The sequence below is a fragment of the Equus caballus genome, chromosome 14 (genome assembly GCF_041296265.1).
Source record: "Equus caballus isolate H_3958 breed thoroughbred chromosome 14, TB-T2T, whole genome shotgun sequence".
In the NCBI taxonomy this organism is placed as follows: Eukaryota; Metazoa; Chordata; class Mammalia; order Perissodactyla; family Equidae; genus Equus; species Equus caballus.
In genome coordinates, this window is record NC_091697.1 from 57,126,923 (window position 1) to 57,146,989 (window position 20,067).

The 20,067-nt window shown below is 38.9% G+C and overlaps 2 protein-coding genes across 37 annotated transcripts in view; one reads left to right on the top strand and one right to left on the bottom strand.

The window, feature by feature from the left end:
- Positions 1-408: 408 nt before the first annotated feature.
- Positions 409-17,671, bottom strand: UBE2B (ubiquitin conjugating enzyme E2 B). Its single transcript, XM_001504396.5, has 7 exons — positions 17,460-17,671; positions 14,319-14,387; positions 12,136-12,216; positions 10,819-10,844; positions 6,969-7,058; positions 3,067-3,155; positions 409-1,732 (listed from the first exon to the last, which is right to left on the bottom strand). Exons 1-7 carry the CDS (start codon positions 17,615-17,617, stop codon positions 1,604-1,606), a joined length of 642 nt encoding a protein of 213 aa, XP_001504446.2. The 5' UTR covers positions 17,618-17,671; the 3' UTR covers positions 409-1,603.
- The window catches only part of CDKL3 (cyclin dependent kinase like 3), a 102,043-nt gene continuing 96,497 nt past the window's right edge, over positions 14,522-20,067 (top strand). For 7 of the 36 annotated variants that reach the window (XR_011424945.1, XR_011424950.1, XM_070232753.1 and 4 more), the window contains exons 1-2: positions 17,674-17,867; positions 18,267-18,449. Coding sequence is in view for 21 of the 36 variants with exons in the window: in XM_070232753.1 (XP_070088854.1) it covers positions 18,285-18,449 (165 nt within the window). In the remaining 15 variants the exon portion in view is untranslated. 36 annotated transcript variants of the gene reach the window in all.

Consider the following 20,067-nt stretch of genomic DNA (forward strand, 5'->3'; position numbering starts at 1 on the left):
TTTTTGCTTTGAGGAAGATTAACCCTGGGCTAACATCTGTGCCAATCCTCCTCTATTTCATATGTGGGCTGCTGCCACAGCATGGCTGACGGGTAGTGTAGGTCTGCACTAGGGATCTGAACCCGTGAATCTGGGCCGCCCAAGTGGAGCATGCAAACTTAACCACCAGGCCACTGGGCCGGCCCCCAAGTAATAACTTTTAAAGGGAAATATCAGCACTTATCTTTCCAGTGTTAAACTTTGCTTATTAATAAATAGAAACTGTAGATATGGCTATCCTACAGTCTTCCAACAGAGAAGAAATCAGTCTTCCAATGGAGAAGCTTATTAAACTAGTATGAAAATGACAAGAAACTCCTAGAGTTACTGAAATAACTGTTTTAACTATTAGAAAGACTACACAGGTGGTTCAACAGAATTTACTTGTATATTTTCCATTTTCTATACTATTTGAAGGCATAGGATAGCTTTGTATTAGCTTTCTACAATACTGTATTTTAAATTTATCCAGTAAACTAAGATGCAATACAACTTTTATACAACTTAGGAGATAAAAAAAAATCTCCACAAGAGAAAGCAACTCAGCAGGCCCTAGTATTAAAACATTTTTCCAGAATAAACAGATAGGCAATTGCATTAAAAGGCAGTTTTCAAATATTTAAATTACACCAAGACCCCTTTCAAGTATCTGCCTTGCTCAAAACAATGCAATCATTTCTTATTCATTGTTAATAGTGGGGCATGGATTTTTGGTAAATGTTTATGGTTTTACTTTCTTCATTATAACGAAAGTCTTTTAAGGTGCTATCAAGCAGCAAAGTAAGTTGCATCAGCTCTCTGCTCAAGGTAGAGGTGCCAATTCCTCATGATAGAGGTGCAAATTGTGAATCGCAAAAGGTACAGTTTAACAGTAAGTAGTGCATGAAGAAACAGTAACAAGTAGCCTAAATACAGAGTTGGACAGACTCAAACCAGTTATGTCTATAATTGCTCAACTGTAACTGATAGAGGTACATTCAAATTAAAGTTTGAGATTATAACTGGTGTTTAGAATCAAATTTGAAGAATTTCTTGATAAAATATAAATCTGTTCTTTTGATATTGAAAATGAAGCTATCAATTGATGGAGAGCTAGAGACTTATTAACCCCTCCTACACAGATATGGAAATAAGTGACAAAGTCTCTTGCACTGAAGTTATGTATTTTAACAGCTTTACATGTAATATTCATATATAAAAAACTTTAAGTGCTTTTCTCCAATTTAAAAATCTAAAGAATTCAAAAATAAGGCATTCAATATTTGAAAAAAGTACAGATTTACAAAATGTGTATATTCTGTCATGAAAACTTCACACCAACATTATACACTTGGAAAAAAATACAAACAGGATATATTACAAATTTATGTAAGCAATAACTTAGTTCACACCATGCAATAAAAAGTACATTAATCAAGATACACAAGCTGTTGTAGGTTCTAAACTGAAGGACTTTTTTCTGCAGAATCCTTAAAACCTGTGGCACTTAAAATTTGTTAGCCTTTCTACTGAGAGGTAAATTATACACAACAATGATGAAAAAGATTAACAGACCAGTTGTCTATTATGAATCATTCCAGCTTTGTTCAACAATGGCTGAAACTCTTTTCTCATATTCTCGTTTGTTTTCCTGATAAAGCTGTGCTGCCTGGCTATTGGCTGGACTGTTTGGATTTGGTTCATCCAGCAGAGACTAGAAGGAAAGAGGGGAAAAAAACAGATTTGGAGTTATTTTTTTATATCAACATGGCTCAGATATGGAGCACAGAAATTATACAGAACAACAGAAATTATTCAATGAAGAAATGGCAGAAATTAGTATGTTACATATATTTTGATCTAAATATTTTCAGAAATGGCTTGATAAATACAGTAAGAAGTTTCCTGCTGCTAGAGAACTTAAGCTTCCAAAACAGCTCTCAATTACCTTAAGACTTCTTTGTTTTTCAAAGAAATTGGAAAAGAACAACATTCTTCAGCATACTGACACATTAACGAGGAAATAAACAGCTTGATTTAGTTAATAAACAATACCTATACATAGATTAGCAACTAACATTTTACGCTTTAAATTCTTTAAACCAAAATTAAACTCTTTATTACTGTGGTTACTTTGCAAATGTCTGACAGTAAGTTGGGTAGTAAATCTCGTTTCCTTTAATCAACAAAACATATACATCTGGCAGGAAGGGAATGGAATAGAAAGGTTGAAAACAATGTTTAAAAGATGACCTGAATAAAAGTGGAAGTGTAATGGAAGAAAGCTTTAAAAAGGTCACAAACCAAAATGTTTCTTCTGCTTCTCTCAAATCCACAAAACTAAAACATGCCTCATTCTACCCCTCCCCAAACTGTCATTCAAGGTCAATTCTGAAAATTCTGCCAGAGTGCTTTAGCACATAGTAACACTACTTTCATATGTACATAGTTGTGGGTCCTTCTAGTTGTGGCATGTGGGATGCTGCCTGAGCATGGCTTGATGAGCTGTGCTAGGTCCATGCCCAGGATCCAAACTGGCAAAACCCTGGGCTGCCAAAGCAGAGCGTGCAAACAAAGCAGAGCACCACTCAGCCACGGGGCTGGCCCCACCACATTCTTTTTTAAAACAGCATTTCCTGGATGGGGCAGCACACTCAATGCTTCTCCACACTCGGCAGTTTCTTGACGTCCCTATGGTTTTCTAAGCAATTATCTTTCTCTCCCCATAAGAAAATTTTTCATTCTTCTCTACAACCTCTGGCTATGCCTCATGGGCATGACTAATACTTGACCTTGTGAGAACACTTAACTTACACATGATCAGAAAAATGACTGTGGATTTGATCCAATGTGGTCAGTAACAAAAAGGCAAACTAGCTGTCTGAAAATCATGGGTTTTTTCAGACAAAGCTCTGTCTGAGCTCTGGCATTTGTTAACTGGGTGCTAGGAAGGTTAGTTTGCTGACTTGGTCCTTCAGATTGCTCCTAAAGGAGCTGACTATCCCACAGAATCTTGAAAAATTATGATGCATCCTAACACACACTTACCTGAATTGATGTTAAAATAGAAGATACATCATATGTTGGACTCCATCGATTCTGAAGGATATCTAAACATATGCTACCATCAGCATACACTGCAAAGACAACACTAAAATTGGTTACATATTAACTTTGTCATATCTAACAGTTACAAGAAATCTTTACCACAAAAAGAATGCTTGGCCCAGTCAGAAGTTTTGAACATTAGTCACTAAACCCTTCTATCCCACAGGAAAACCAGTCTTAAAAACTAAGGTCTCTTATTTTGCAACTTTTCATCAGGAAGCTGAGAGTTAAAGTTTTTCAACACATGCCATATGGCAAATCTATTTAAATTCCATATTTCTAAATATTTTTACATAAAACTTAAAAAAAAAAGCTTATTTTTAAAGTTTTTTTGCTGAGGAAGATTAGCCCTGAGCTAACATCTGTGCCAATCCTCCCCTGCCTTATATGTGAGTCGCTGCCACAGAATAGCTGACAAGTGGTGTAGGTCCACGCCCAGGATCCAAACCCATGAACCTGGGCCGCTGAAGCAGAGCATGCCAAACTTAACCACTAGACCACTGGGCCTGCCCAAAAAAGCTCATGTTTTGACATAGCAATTCCACACCCAGAAATTACTCTAAAAGAAATAATTATGGATATGCACTTTTATTTACAGGATGTTCACTATAGTACTATTTATAAGAGAGAAAAATTAGAAACTACCTTGTGGTCCATAAAGAGGGGACTGACTAAATAACGGTACATTCACGTAACCATGAGAAATGATATACATCTACCTTATGTTGATTAATGTAGCAAGACATCCACAATGTCTTGCCTTAATAAGTTTCAAACTATTTATATAGGATAATTCTATTTTTGTAAAGAATTACATATAAATATTTTCATTGAAAGTATATGCAGTCACAAAAACATCTGTAAGACTAAATGCCAAAATTTAAGTAGTGGATATCTGTAGGTAGTGGAATTATAAAGGATCTTATTTGCTTTATCTTTTCTTATACTTTATATTTGTTCTTGCAATAAGTATGCATTCTTTTCACAGTCAAAAATAAAAATCAAGTGATTAATATGTTTTACAAGTTTTTAACATTTGGGAGGCTTTTTTTCTCTTTTGAACTGATTATGTGAAAACATAAACAACGAACATAAATTTTTATCCACTTGCAAGACTATGTATCTGTACAATAAATTTCCAAAGGTAGAATTGCTGTGTTGACAAAGGGCAAACGCATTTAAATGTTACAGATACTGCCCAATTGTGGAAAGCTTCATGGATCAAGCCACATCACTCTACATAAAATCAGGAATAAGTGAGGCTTTTGGGGGGAGAACAAGCAAACCACACTTAAACGCCGTCATTCCTCAGGGTTCTATCCTTGGTCCTCTTCCTTCTTACTTTTTAGACACCCTCTGGGCAATGTTATTCACTCCCATGGCCTCAGTTACTATCCCTGTGCTAGGTACTTCCAATTGTTAGCTTTAGACCAGATTTAAGCCTCAGTTTTAAAGCAGCATGGTCAACCGCTTACCATCTATCCCACAGGAACATCAAACTTAGCAAGCCCAAAGCAAAAATCATCACCTCTATGAAACTCATAAAAGTATAAAATGATTTTAAAGCTGTGACCTAGTAACTATTATTGAGAAATAATTCAAAAGTAAAGTAGAAACTAAACATCCATCAACTGATAAATGGATAAACAAAATACAGTATATCCATACAATGGAATATCATTTAGCAATAAAAGGAAATGAGGTACAGATATGTATTAAAACATGGATGAACCCTGAAAACTATGCTAGTTGAAAGAAGTTAGTTACAGGGGCTGGCCCCTTGGCCAAGTGGTTAGAGTTCTAGCGTTCCGCTTCGGTGGGCCAGGGTTTGTGGGCTCGGATCGTGGGTGTGGACCTATTCCACTCATCAGCCATGCTGTGGAGGCATCCCACGTACAGAGTGGGGGAGGACTGGCACAGATGTTGGCTCAAGGCTAATCTTCCTCAAGCAAAAAAAAGGAGGAGGATTGGCAATGGATGTTAGCTCAGGGCAAATCTTCCTCACACACACAAAAAAAAGTTAGTTACAAAGGACCACATATATTATTGATTTCATTTATATGAAATGTCCAACAGGCAAATCTATAGAGACAGAAAATAAGTCAGTGGTTGTCTAGGTTGGGGGGTGGGAGGTGGGCTGGGAAAATGAGCAGAGCTGCTGATAGACATGGGACTTTTTGGGAACGGTGATAAAAGGTTCTAAAATTGGGGCTGGCCCCGTGGCCAAGTGGTTAAGTTCTTATACTCTGCTTCGGCGGCCCAGGGTTTCGTCGGTTCGGATGGCACTGCTCATCGCCATGCTGAGGTGGCATCCCACATGCCACAACTAGAAGGACCCACAACTAAAAATATACAACTATGTACCTGGAGGGCTTTGGGGAGAAAAAGGAAAAAATCTCCAAAACAAAAAAAAGGGTTCTAAAATTGACTATGGTGATGGCTGCACAACTCAGTGAATATACTAAAAGCCACTGAATTATACAATTTAAATGAGTGTATAGTATGGTATGTGAATTGTATTTCAATAAAGATGTTTTAAAAAAAGTAAACCAGAAAGTTCCCTATGAATTCATTAAAGTTGAAAATCCTACACCTGTACAACACATATATCCTCCTGCACATTCTACAGTCCTTCTCACCTTTACACCTTTACAGAGTCCCCTTAGTACAATCTGGGTTGATTCAATTCCAAGTCTAAGCCAGACAAAGCTACAGTGGAATAAATGGTAAGTGACTTGGAAATTTCCTCAAAACAGAAACAGAAAATAAGATTGAACCTGTCTTGGTTTAGAAAAAAAAAAAAAAAGGCAGCTAAAAGGAAAAAGCAACTTCACAACAATAAGGCACCACAGGTTAAATCTATTATTGGGAAGTCACCTTGATTCCACATACACAAACACACCTCCCCTCTGAGTAGGGAGCTCTATCTGCCTGTAGCCCACTTCTGTAGTCTGCAGTGCTAGTCAATAGGACCTCTGAAAACGCACCTCCTGAAAGTGAGTTAACTGACAGGGAAGACCACATTTAAATGAGCAAAGGTTACACAAAGGAGAGCGAGCTTAAATATTTCGGAAAATAAGTCCTTCATATAGTAATTTATATCCAGGCATGTAAATGTAGTAGAAGTAAAGAGCAAGAAGTCAGGGAAGAGCAAATTTAATTACAAAAGAGTCACTCAGCAATCATTTATGGAAAATAGTAATGAAAAACTTCTAAAAGTGAAAATAGGAACGAGAGAGGAAAAAACGGAAAAATGTATTAAAAAAAGCCTTCAAAATATACAAACCTTTGACCCAGATCCTACTTCTAAAAACTTATTCTAAAGAAATATTCATGAGTATTTGAGATCTATTTTCAAGAATCTTCAAAGTGCTGCTTAAAATTGTAAACAACTGAAAATCACTAACAATTGGACACTGATTAAATTAGGTTAAACTCAAACAACAGAACATTTTGCAGCCACTGAGAATGAGGCAAAAGAATATTAAATAAGGGAAAATGTTCATAGTAAATAAAAAAATTACTTTAGATACAACACCATCTCAATTTCGTATGAGCATTTATTTGTATTTTTTAAAAGCTAAATTTTAAGTGACAAATTCTTTTTGGTATCTTTCACATTTCTACAAATAGACATTAAAATCAGAACTTACTACAACAACTTTACCTCCAATTTGGAACCTTGATAAGATTTCAGACTACAAAAATGTGGCTAATACTGATGTGGAAGCAACAAGTAGAAGTGGGCCCTAATAGTTAGAAGTATAGAGCAAGACCTAAAAGGAAGGAAACAACTCTTTTCTCCCCCTATCATTTGCAAAGTCTAATAAATTGCTACTTACCATTTGGATGAAACATTTTGGATAAAAACCTAACAGTTGGTGGTTTATTTGGATATTCTTCAGAAAATTCTATTACTAGTTTAAAAGTACCTAGATAGAAAACAAACCAAAATAACTGTAAAGACAAGCGTAACTTTTAAATCTCTTCATCAATAAATTCCCAACCCCATACTGGTTTTTGTGTAACCACACAAAAACTAATGTCAATTTTGGTTTAGCACATAAAACATACTGAATATACTTCTATTTATGTTAGACTGACGACACACAGCATTGGCAAGCACTTAGGGAACAAACACTTTCATATGCTATTGGTGGGAATGTTGACTGTCATATTTTTGGAAGAGAATTTGGCCCTAGCTATCAAAATTTAAAATGCACATTTGGGGAACTACAGATAGTTTATTACCGCTTAGAAGGGGGTGCCAAAGGATTCTGAGAGAGAATGACTACCATATGACAAAGGACTCAGATTACTGCATGGGCACTGATGTGAAAGGTCTGTTCTGTGCCCATACCAATCCCTTCAATATGCCAAGAATCAGTGAATATTAGTGAAATTGCCTACTGTTGGTTATAGACCAACATAGTACATTTTGGTCAGTCTAAATCAGTATTTTATGGTCAACCGAGACACAGGCATTTTTAAAAATTATGCATTTGTACCAAAGTCAATCTGTTTATAGTGTACAAAGAAGTTAAGAACTCTCAACTCCCATTCCAAACCTATTACGCAGAAATAACCACTATTAATGGTTTTGTGTTTGTGTTTCTAGACAACTTCTGTGTTCACTCACTCTCCAGAGTCCTTTTATTTTGAGGAAACCCACCTAAAGGTTGGAGAGGTCCTCTAACTACAACCCCTTGGACATACTCAAAAAACTGAGACATTCCTAATCAAGTCAGTAGAAGTTTAAATCATTGCAGATGTCTCTACAAGGTTCTGTCCTTATTTCATCAAAGCAGTTAAAAACACAAAGCAAAATCCTTTCTCAGTCTAAATTCTAAGCTCCTGGCTTCAGTCTACCAAGATTAGAGGTATGTATCTAGTAAAATATTTTATCTTCACTAATCATACAATCTGGTACACAACCTCTACCTCTTTATATTTTTTTTGTTGTTTGGAAATTTGAGATTAGGGAGGCCAAGGATACAAGCAAAATCAAAGATGATATCTATTTCACATTTTTATATATTAACAGAGATACTACGAAAAGTACAATTAGTGAAGATAGCCTTATACCTAATTATGTATTTTTAAAGTCTACCTTTTAATGTTCTTTAATTACAAAAATATGCAAAGTAAAAATTTTTGCAAATGCAAATATGAACCAGCTATTTTTAAGGCTTTTTTTTTCCTATTATGGGGTCTCAGGACCCTTTTACACTCTTACTTCCAACGACAGCCAAGTTTCCAATTCTGAATGTGAAGCTGGGAAGAGATGCATGCAATAGCGTACCATTTTATGGTATTTCCACCAAAACTGAAAAAGAATTTCATTTTAAAATATTGGGTCTTTAATGACCAGCTTGCAAAAATTCCCCAAATTTTTAACAATCTGTTCTCATGAATCAGTACAAGCTGCCTCTAGCACACCATTGACTAGAACTATCGCTATCTGTTGTATTAGAAATTTTAACTCAGAAAACCTTAAAATATTTATTCATGAATAACTATATACTCATTACCTATTAACCTAAGTAACGTTTAATGAAAAATAACTATACTCCTCCCTAAAGTTAGTGACAAGTATAGCACTGTTTTACATTTTTACAAATCTCTTTAATGACTGGCTTAATAGAAGAGACAGTTGGATTCTCTTAGCTGCTTCTGCAATCAATCTGTTACAATATGCTGTTCTGACTGAGGTACATCAAGAAAACCAGGCCTCATGCAAATATGTAAATGAAAAAGGATGGATTATTTTCATAGCCTTTTCAGATAATCATAGATATTCTTTTTTGATATTACACCAAATGACAGGTTTTTAAAAGTTAGCTTCAATGTAGAATCTGAAACTATATAAATAAACTTTTTGCATCAGTTACATTAAAATCTGTTGCACACTGCATAAATTTTTTATCTATCCATAATTTTCTAATATTATACATTGGTCATTTGGAAAATATTGGTTCACTGAGCTGCGTAAATCTTCTAAATTTCCCATAGTTCATTATATACCACCAAAAAAAGAAATCACAATAGGAAATACCACCTACTGATCTCATCAGAGAAGTCTTACAGTAGTGGGAAGCCATCATTTTATCAGTACGTGATAAATATTGTCACTTTCCTTGACCTAATAGCTCACTTAGGTCACTTTTGAGAATATGGCTGCCAAATACTCAAATCTAAATAACCACAGTTTGTCTGTCAGTCATTCTTTCAAGTAAAAATGTCCCATGAAAAAAAGCAATAATTCAAGTTGCAACTCAAACAACTGCAGAAGTGCTTTTCCCTCCAGACAATCATCATACTTTAGTATGCAAGAGAAGTGCTTTATTCATATTTCCCAGTTCATCACATACAATATTAAAAAGACATATACTCAAAGGTCAGAATTTAATAATATTAATAATTTCTACCTTTTCATCAAGACATTTTTAAAGGAAACTGGCCTCTTTTAAAATGCAAATAATACGGTGAATATTAGTACAGTTTGGTGCCACTGTCTAGGCTTGTGCCAAGATGCTAAACTGTTTAGATCCAGCTTTAGCCACTAGTGCTTTTGTACCATCAGCGTAAATGTTAATACAGTCAAAAAGGCAAATAATGTCTTACTATTAGTATGAAGACAGTTTTGATCACCTGGAACCCTTGAAAGGGTCTCAGGGATCTTAAAGGGTTTAAGACCCCCTTAAAAACCCTCTCGTATATGGTGAAAAAGCTGAAGCCCTTAAGTACTCCTCCCTTCAATTCCTCACCCCCACCTAGATATGTGGTACATAACCCTTTAACACACAAATATACATACTTGCATGTATGTATTTAGTAAAAGTGAAATACTACAACATACATTATTCTGCAACTTTTTTGTATCCTCAGACATGTCCACAACTACCTTATTCTTTAACAGGTACATAATATTCCAGAGTCTAGATATATCATAATTTGCTCAACCATTTATTTCCCTTACTGGACATTCACGTTACCTCTTTAAAAATAGTGCTGCAATCAATATCTCTGTACAAATATCCTTGATGGGTTAATTCTGGAGCCATTTTGATAATTAAAACAAACTTATTTAATAATTTTTAAAAAATCCATGCCGTGGTTAGGGAAAATCTCGGTACCTGGTTAAAATCAACCTGAGAAGCTCAATTATAAATACATATTAGAACTAGTTTCCCATTTTCCTGGCTTTTGGTGAAAATACTTAATTTAAGATGCAAAAGATTATGCAGAATGCTGACTATTTATGGCTGTTAAATGCTAGCTGTATATGAAGCTACTGGCAGCTTAGTATGTTTAAGAACAATTTCAGCTCAATACTCTATCAATATAGATAAAGTTAAAAACGCATGATTACCATGCTAGTGTTTACCTCAGGGACATCTTTAGCATGCTACAAGGCCTTCTAAATTTAAACTATTCTCAACACAGACTCTAGCCTCTAGGCTTACAGTTCTACAGCCAAATATCAAAGTAACAGAGGGCACTGGCAAGGGAAGTGATTAAGCTGATGTGGGAAGAAAGTCCTCTGTAAACTACAAATTCTCAGTGGCATTATTTAGTTTTAATTTGACTTATTCACAATAGAAAACAGCTTTAAGTAGATACATTGGTGTTACAATTTCCTACTTAAAAGCAGTCTCTTAATACTGTAAAAACAAAATGAAAATCACTTACCATCTTCAAAGGGTGTCCCTTCTGGTCTGAAAACAAGAAGATTTCTGATTAAAAGAAGTTTTTCATTCTGCTTTTCCCTGATTTTCAAGAGTGGAAAGGATAAACTCAAACAGAGAAAGAGGGGCTCATTCTAATGATGTGTGGAGTTTTTAAGATATTGTTAGTTTAATATCATCTTAGCCCTGGATTTTATAGATGTAGGCAATAAAAGGAACTTTCATTTTCTAAGTTTTCCTTTTAGGGTGGTTTCACAAAAAAACCTGTCATAATTTTAGCACAAAAAGAATTCAATTCAGTTCATAATTACCAACCAGTCATTTTGTAAATATGTTTACTCTTAAAAACTCCTATTTTCAATTTATATCAATAAGATGGAAATCAATATCCTTTAGTTTAAGATAATCATGACATCAAACTGAAGTGTCCTGCTTTTCAACAGAGCAGTATCTCTTGCTCAAATTGGCTGGACATAACTAATGTCACCAAGAAAGCCAGTTTCTTTTGCGCGAATCTTTTCCTTGCCTCCATATTCCAATTTCATCTTTCCTAAGCAGCAGCTTGAAGTTTAATTACTTGCAAGGCACATTCAAGATCTCAAAGAAGCACTCTAACAGTTTGAATCTAACATGATTGCTTTACTTTTAGAAGGGTGAAAACAATGCTCGTTTTTCTGAGTCTTTAATATAGATGTTTATTAACCGATTCAGTGGCAACTCAAAATTCTATTAAGGAAAATATTCCTTTAAAGTTTTAGTGCAAAAACTAGTTTTAAAAGAGTGAAAGAAAAAAAGATCAAGTCCAGGGAAACCAAAGAAAAGACATAAGGAAATTTTGAATTAACAAGTATACATGCAATATATTTAACATGTAAAACACAGCTGCTTCTCAAAAGGCTTCATTCAGTTATTTCATGCTGGGCTGTGAAACATTTTTATTTAAATTCTTGCCACAGTGCAAGTTTTCAGTATTTCTGGTTCCTAGCCTTTTTACAGCTCCAACAGAATGCAAGCAAAAACATCTGCTTGGTACATTTTGTACAAAATAATCTATCGTTTCTCCTTTAGTTTCAAATGGTATTTTTATCAAGTAAAACCCAAAGTGATTATAAAATCATACACAATTACATCAAAACGCAAATAAATTAAAAAAAAATTTTTTTGTAACTGCCAAAACACTTACCAGAATGTTTTTTTCTAACTTATCCTTGAAGTTTCTGTAAGATCCCTAATTCCACCTCAGCCTCTTTTCCTAATTGTTATACATCCACTTTTCTTGAAGAATCACCACACCTATCACTTGTTTTATCTTTCAACTCACCCAAATATAACTGCATTCCACTGCATGATGTTGTTTTCAGACGGTGCGCCACTGACACCGACAGGTGGGTCCTCTTGCAATCTAGAAATCCAGAGTAGTAATTTTAAAAGTTGAACATTAAGGCCACAAAGGCAGCCAAAAAGAACACCTACGGACTCTATACTATCTACTTTGAGAGAGAAACTAAATCCACTTTCTTGTTCTTGTGCTGAGCTGGAACAAACCAAATGCCTTATTTAGAAAAAAAATCGACCAGGTATATACTTATTAAATACCTCTCCAAATTATCTAAAATTGCAACAGGCTTGAGAATCATCCCTCTTCAAATATGTCTTCAAGAACTGATGTATATAGACTGCCCTCAACAAAAAAAAACCCCTCAAGGTGCAAAAATATTTTTACAGAACAATCAACTGTACTGCTGTAATCAGCAAAGATTGTGAGAGTCCTGACCACAGCTACTTGTACAACATGGCCACCAGAAACAACACCCCAGAACAAAAAAACTCTCAGTTTAAATACTAAACGACTGAAAACACTTATATTCAATTTAATTAAGGAAACTAGTTTTAGGCAGGAGAGTGACTTTACCCCACCAGCCTCAATTAGCAATGGCTTTTCAAGTAATCAAAGCTTCAGTTAGGTTTTCCATTAGCCCCTATTGTAAAGGCTCTACACTAACACTAAATTTACCTTTGCGATCAGAAGACAATACAAAGCTACCTTCAGACATTTGCCACAGTCAAATTCTTGTAACCCGAAGACCCTTGGAAAACTACCAGAGGTGCCATGTGTCCAACTCAGAATTAAACAGAGAAACCAAGTAAGAAACCAGGGTAAAAACAGACACAAACTGGATGTTTTAGTAGTTGAATTTCACTCATGGAAGCTGATCTGAAGTCTACTGATTTTAAGCTTTAGAACACGAGGTTTGCACCAAAAACCCATCTCCTTTAAAAGACTGTCATCTCAGGGAAAAATAAACACTACATTCTACATAGGGATATACACGTAGTGACTATCATGAAATCAGTCCACATAAAAATTGTTCTTGTAGTCAACCTCAACCAGATTAGGCCACGACGAACAGAGCCTTAAAGGAATCATGCTGCCTGATGCCCACCAAAGGCAAACGGCTAAGAGAAGTTACAAATATATTTAACGATAAATCGGCCAAAGCCCAAAAGAGTGGCTTCCAAACGCCTCACCTTCGGCTTTATAATGGCGAAGTTGAGAGGTTACTTCCTGAGCGGCTGATAGTAAGTTTTTACACCAGACATTTTGTCTCAATCAGGGCAGATCTCCCCAGAAACACACTTAAAATGTGCAAAGGATAGCACTGCTAAGTTTTCTCACTTTCTTCCATACTTCCAAGTATTCAGTCAAGGGTAAACAACCTAAAAAAACTCACTTCCTCCTCACTAACCCCACCACCTCCTAACAAAACCCTGTTTTACAAAAGCAGGCCCAGGGAGTATCAGTTAGCGCCGGTCTCAAGGAAGGCATTTTTCCAGACCGTGGAGGCTATAGTTAGGGCTTTATACAGCAGGCCACCGAGCTAAATTCCAGAAGGTACTGGCAGCCGGGTTGCCAGCCTGAGGCCCAGGTCTCTAAGCCAGTTCTCAAGGTCCTTTCCGGCGGGCGGGGGAGAGTCGGGTTTCGGAGGATGGGTTAACCACCTCCGGACCTAGCACTGCAGACCCCACCCTCACTGCGGCGGGGGGCGGGGGGGTCGTCCCAATCCTGCCCCTCAGAAGAGACCGCAAAGCCATCGAACAAAGCTGACTGGTGCGGCAAGCGGGCAAAACGCTTCTGCAAGAACTCGCTCCTACGGGACCGGGAGGGGGCACCGCAGGCGCACAGGCGGGGGATGAGGTTTGCGCTCTAGGGCGAGACGTCGAGCAGCTGGTCCAAATGAGCAGCAGGGAATCCTAGGACAGCCCAAAACCACCTTTTTACTTTCGGGGGGGCGGGGGAAATGGGGTCTCGAAATTTTTTACGTCGAAAGAGTGACCAAGTAAGGATGAGGGAGTGCGGCCAGGGGCCAGGACTGGGCTTCCGTCCGTCCCGCTGGGCCCACAGCCGGCGCTCTTAGGGTCAGGGGACGGTGTCCCGGATCCCCGCCCTGCTGTCCCGCAGCTTTGGGGAGGAGCCGTCATCCAGGCGAAGAAGAGGGCCCTTACCGCTTGAAATCCCGCATGAGCCTCCTCCGGGCCGGGGTCGACATGCTCCGCAGCTGCCCCGCGGTCAATCTGAAAGAAAAGAGTCCCGCGCAGCCCCCCCACCCCCCGGCGCGGCGGCCGAATCACTGTGGGTCACCGCCGCCGCCGAGGTTGCACAAACAACCCTGCAATGACGTCTCCCTCCGCCGCCTCCAGATCCCTCCGCCCTCCGCCGGTACCACAGAGTGAGGGGTGGGGGAAGAGGGGGTGGGCCGTATGAGAGCTCGTTATGGGAGCCTTTCAGCAGGACCCTATTCATTTTGTCTTCCTGAACTAATCAACAAATTAGTGTTCTCCGTGATCAGACTGGAGATTGTGGATTAAGAGACAGCGAAACCGAAATACCACTCTGTCTCTCCCCCTTTCAGTAGTTTAGACTCGACCGGGTGGAGAGAGAGGGACACATCCGGGGCCAGAGATTTCAGCGAAAGGAGGTGGGATGACGTAAGATCACGTGACCGACGGCGACGTTGTCAACAATCCACCCCTGAGGGGGAGGGGACGAAGTATCTAGAACCACGTGTCCCTATGACGCCATTAGAACGGATCACGTGAGAGCGTCGCTTGGGTCTGAGTCTCAGCCAGGTCTATGAAATGGGTAGTTAATTTTACTGGGCTGAGGGTGGGGATAAATCTTTATTAGTTTTCCCTCCAGTTTGTCCCATGAACATGGACGGCAATTGAAGAGGTGTGGCGGAAGCAAAAGCTTGTTTTCCTTGTCTTTAAAAGGAGCCCCAAATAATTTGGATTTAAAATCCTCTGATTGGTTCAATGGCTTATCAACCCTGGTACGTGGGAAAGGTAGCAGGAAGGGACCTCAACTTTTTCTAAGTGCAGTATTGAATGCTGAGGCCCACACAAAGTAAAATCTGAAATTCTTCCTTAGAGCCACCAAATAACCTGTATGTGCATTACCCTGGGGTTTCCAGGGTTGGAAATTCTGGGCAAAGATAGAAGAACAGTGTACAAATTGTCCAAGGTTTGTTCACAATCCCTACTGATTCACGGAATTTTGTTTTTCCTTTATGGGTCTGCTCTCATTTGACGGTTTGTGGAACAGGTCATGAATTTGGCTAGGATGATGTATCGCTGTATTTATCAAGAAATGTCGGGATGAGATCTCAAGAGAGCATGTGGATGGGTGGGTGGTTGTCAAAGAAACCTAAAAATGCGATTCAAATCTGTGGGGGAGATCAGGCAGACGGGTAGAGTTTATTTATCTAGCCTGCATAACTCATTTCAGGATTTCTACACTAGTAAGTAAGGTGCAAATGGGCATGAAATGCTCCCCACCAGGGGTCTCAGAGGTATTGACCCCTGGGGATTCTGACATTTCCTTCCCTCTGTTGCCTCCAATTCCTGGCTTCAGGTCTTGGTTGGTCAGTAGGACTCTGAGCTCTTTCATATCCCTTTGGGTAATTCTTCAGCCCAAGGTCGAATAGGAGGATGAAATAAGGACCTTAGCATTGCCCCAAGTTGCCCATAGTCCCATGGAACCAGAAAGGGCTAACTTTCCTCACACCTCCATTTCTTCAAACCCTGAGTTCTGTCTCTTGCTTTTAGTAGCTGCCTTGGTGATCAAGTTAGGCCTAACTCTTGATAAGTCTTGCTCTGCATTCACAAATGTGATTCTCTAAGGCAAAAGCTGAATGTTATTTTTTTGCCTTCCCGCCGTAGAAATCCTAATCCTCCCCATAGCTAAGGATGAAGACACACCAGTAGGGGTTACATGCAGTGAAATCCTAAAGAGAAACTTTTTTTCTTTAAATCCCTGTTATGTCATTTGACTAGCAATTTATACTTGTTTTGGAAACCCACAGTTTATGGTTTTCCAAAATGAAGTAACACTTTCAACAAAATCAGTGAAGGTGTTTCATTAAAGTCTTAGAGCAGTGTATAAGCAGAAATCATTGACTGTCCAGGTTAGCAGCCCTGCCGTAACCTATTTGTAGAAAGAATAGTTTTAAAGCTATAATTTTATACTCTAGTGATGCTGTAGCTCTGGATTGTGAGCTCACTGATGGCAGAGGCTGATTCATGCTTTGTCTCTTGCAAACATTTAGCCCACAAAAAATAATTAGTATGCTTATAGCAAGTCTGGGCCCACTATAAGATTTACCACGACATTCTTATTCACAGAAAGTATTTTGTAAGATGGTTGAATAACTTTTCAAAAGAAATGGCAATTTGGAATATTTTAGTGGTGATAAAAACCATGACCACCTCTCCTTCCTCTCCCAGTTCTTTCTCAGTATAAACCTTAGCAGCATAGAAACACTTGGGAAGCTTTTAAAATACCAATTCCTTTACCCTACCTCATTTAAATTAGGATCTTTGAAGGTGGGGCCTTTTTAAAAGTTCTCCAGGTGTGATCTTAATGTGAATGGTGGGGTGTGACCAACTGGACTAGAATTTATTGGATAATAATGATGCTTTCTCTTATTTAGGGGAATGAGAGTGAGATTTGGCCTTTTACATTTAACTTATTTTATAGGAAAGAGAAATGAAACCCCTAAGAAAGAGCACTCTTGGGCACTGCTCCATTGATATCCTTGTTATTCATTAGAGGCTGTCAGCCAGCAGAACCCCATGTCTAGTTCTTATGCAATTAGGTAACGGCCTTTTTTCTTTTTTTGGCCTTCTATGCCCTTGTATGTCAATCCGTGTGGTAGAACCCTTTGAATTATTTGCTTTCCCAAAGAGGGAGTTTTAGAGTTTTGACAGGTAATAAGGGAGTTTTTAAAAAGAAGGATTACCATAAATTTGAAAAAATTTAAAAGGACATAGCACGTATTCAAGGAATGTTCTTGATTTAAGAACCATCTTCTCCCCGTTTTAAGGATGAATGTCGAAAGCTGAGGTCGAACTCTATGGTCTATGGAATATTAACATAACTAGGTAGCTTAGAAAACTATAATTACACAAGACTTCCTCGGAAATCTCTTTTTTACAACTCTGCTTAATGACACCAGCCGTCCTTTTGGGATTTCCCCCTCCCCCCTCCCCAAGCGGCAGGTGTTCTCTGGCCTGGAAGCGTCCGCGACGCAGCTGGGACAAGCCGCTGCTCGGTTCCCCTACCCTAGAGAATAAGCAGTCACTCACGTTGCCGTCAAAACGCGGATCCTCCCCTGTCTCGGCTCAAGGCCAACCTTGTGAGGAGGCCTTAAGTTGATCGACAGCGCCCCGTACTCCTCCACCCCCCCCCCCCATGCCAGTTTCCCCCTAGCGCCCGCCGGGAACTCATTGTCGCAGCTTCTCATTTTCCCTTCCGGGTCGCCCGGCCGCGTCCATGTTCCGGTCTTGCGCTCTAGGCCCCAAGCGCAAGGCCCGCGGCCCCGTTGCCATGGTAGCGGGCTGCCGGCCGCTAGCCGGGACCACGGGCTTAATAGGATCTGCGTCCTGTTACCGGACTGGGACTGCGCGGAGCCGGGCCGCAGTGACTACAGCATGGGCTGAGGCGGCGGCGTCTGCCTAGACGAGGCCGACTGCGGGGCAAGGGGCGCGCCACTGGTCCGGGACACTAAGACGTGTGGTTTGAGGACGGGGGGACCGAGGTTTTCTTTGGTCCTGGGGCGTGGTCTGTGGGCAACCGCAGCATTGCGGGAACAGCATATTTGATGGGGACGTGACGGGAAGTGTGGGGACCCCACCCGTGAAGGATTGGTGACATGTAGTGAGGGAATCGTAAATCTTAGTGGTGATGGAATGACCGAGACAGCAGGGGGCTCCCCAAGTTTTGGTGCGGGCTGGACTCCACAAGAATTCCCAAAGACAGTCAGGGTCTGTGAAAAGATTCCTATTTTTTCTATGTGTCTATATTTTAAAGAAGGAATTTATTGTGGAAATGCATTATCCAGCTTGAATAAATAAGAGTATAAAATTTAACATTTTTTCTTTATTTCTATGAAGAAGAAGCTGGGCTTGAAAATGGAGATGTATGAAAGCCTTGGAAAAGTGGGAGAGGGAAGTTATGGAACAGTTATGAAGTGTAAACATAAGGAAACTGGGCAGATAGTGGCCATTAAGATATTTTATGAGAAACCGGAAAAATCTGTCAACAAAATTGCAACAAGAGAAATAAAGTTTCTGAAGGTTTGCTTCTTTTGCCTTAATTGCTCTCTGTAAGTCAAAAGAGAAATTGTTATGGAATAAAAGAATTACATAGGGAATATTTCAGTTAACACATGTATTAAGGCATGTAATTGAAAAACAAATGTGATATTCTACCTTACTGTCTACGTTTTGTAATTTTATAGTGAATAGAAGATATATGTGCTTATGGATAATGTAACAAGAGCTATGCTAAATACTGCAAAATAATTATTCAGAAATATCCACCTACGTATAATACTTAATATAAATGTCTGCTTTCTGCAAGGCATTATGCCCAATGCTGAGACTGTAATGGGGTAAAACACAGTACTTGCTCTTCATGACATTTATTATTTAATCAGAAAGACAGGAGGGCATATAAAAATAATACTGAATGAAAAGTGGCTCATAATCAATGCCAAGTGATTAACACAAAGTCCTGTTGGGTAGGGAAGGTTTCTTGGAGGAAATGGGACATGAATTTGGCCTTAAAGGATGTGTAGAATTTAGATAAGAGGGAAAAACTGTTGTGTTCTAGGTTAGGGGAACAGCATAAGCTCAGAGAGGCTAAAGCAGGACAAAGGACAGAGCAGAGACATTTGCCTGTAGAGTTTCTTTTCTTTTCTTTTTTTTTTGAGGAAGATTAGCCCTGAGCTAACATCTGCCACCAACGTTCCTCTTTTTGCTGAGGAAGACTGGCCCTGAGCTAACATCTATGCCTATCTTCCTCTATTTTATGTGGGACGCCTGCCACAGCATGGCTTGACCAGTGGTGCGTAGGTCCACACCCAGGATCCAAACCAGTAAACCCCGGGCTGCCAAAGTGAAACGTGCAAACTTAACCGCTGCACCACTGGGCCAGCCCTGCCTGTAGAGTTTCCTATACAGAAATAGAAAGAAGTCTGATTAGAGGAGTAAATTGTAGCTACGTTTTAAAGTCTTGTCTTTTAGGCTAAGGAGTCAAAACTTGATTTTGTAAAGGGTGGAAGGTTTTGAATTCAGAGTGCAGAAACTCTATAAATATTAATCTGGCTCTATTTTTTAGAATAGATTGGAGGACTGAGAGAGTAAAAAGATGTCTGTTATGAGTTTAATTCAAGAATCCTGGTAAATGTCATGAGGGCCCTTGCTGGAATGCAGCAATTTGAATGGAAAATAAGGTTAGAACATAATGTATTGCAAAACAAGACATGAAAGAGTGTAGAAAGAAATAGAAAGGGAGGAGTCAAAGGGATCTTTGAGGTTCAGAGACTGCTCTCATTGATGGAAACATGAGAGACCCAAAAGAGACGTGGTTTGGGAACCAGTTCAGTTTTAGAAATGTTGAACTTGAGGTGACAGGAGTACAGTTAAGTAAAGATGACCAGTAGGCTTTTAGAGATGGGGAACAATATCAGGAGAGATAGAATTTTGAGAGGGTATGACAGGTCAACCCAGGGGAAAGAACTCACAAGTGTGAAGAAAAGAGTGTTAACATTCCTTGAGGATTGGGTACAAAACAAGTGATTTAAAAAATACTTAAGTACCTATATGTCTTTTATTGGAATTTATCTAGATGCTTTAAGGTTTATGACTTTGACAGGGTAGTCTAGATGTTTTATGTGGTGAAGAAAGATAC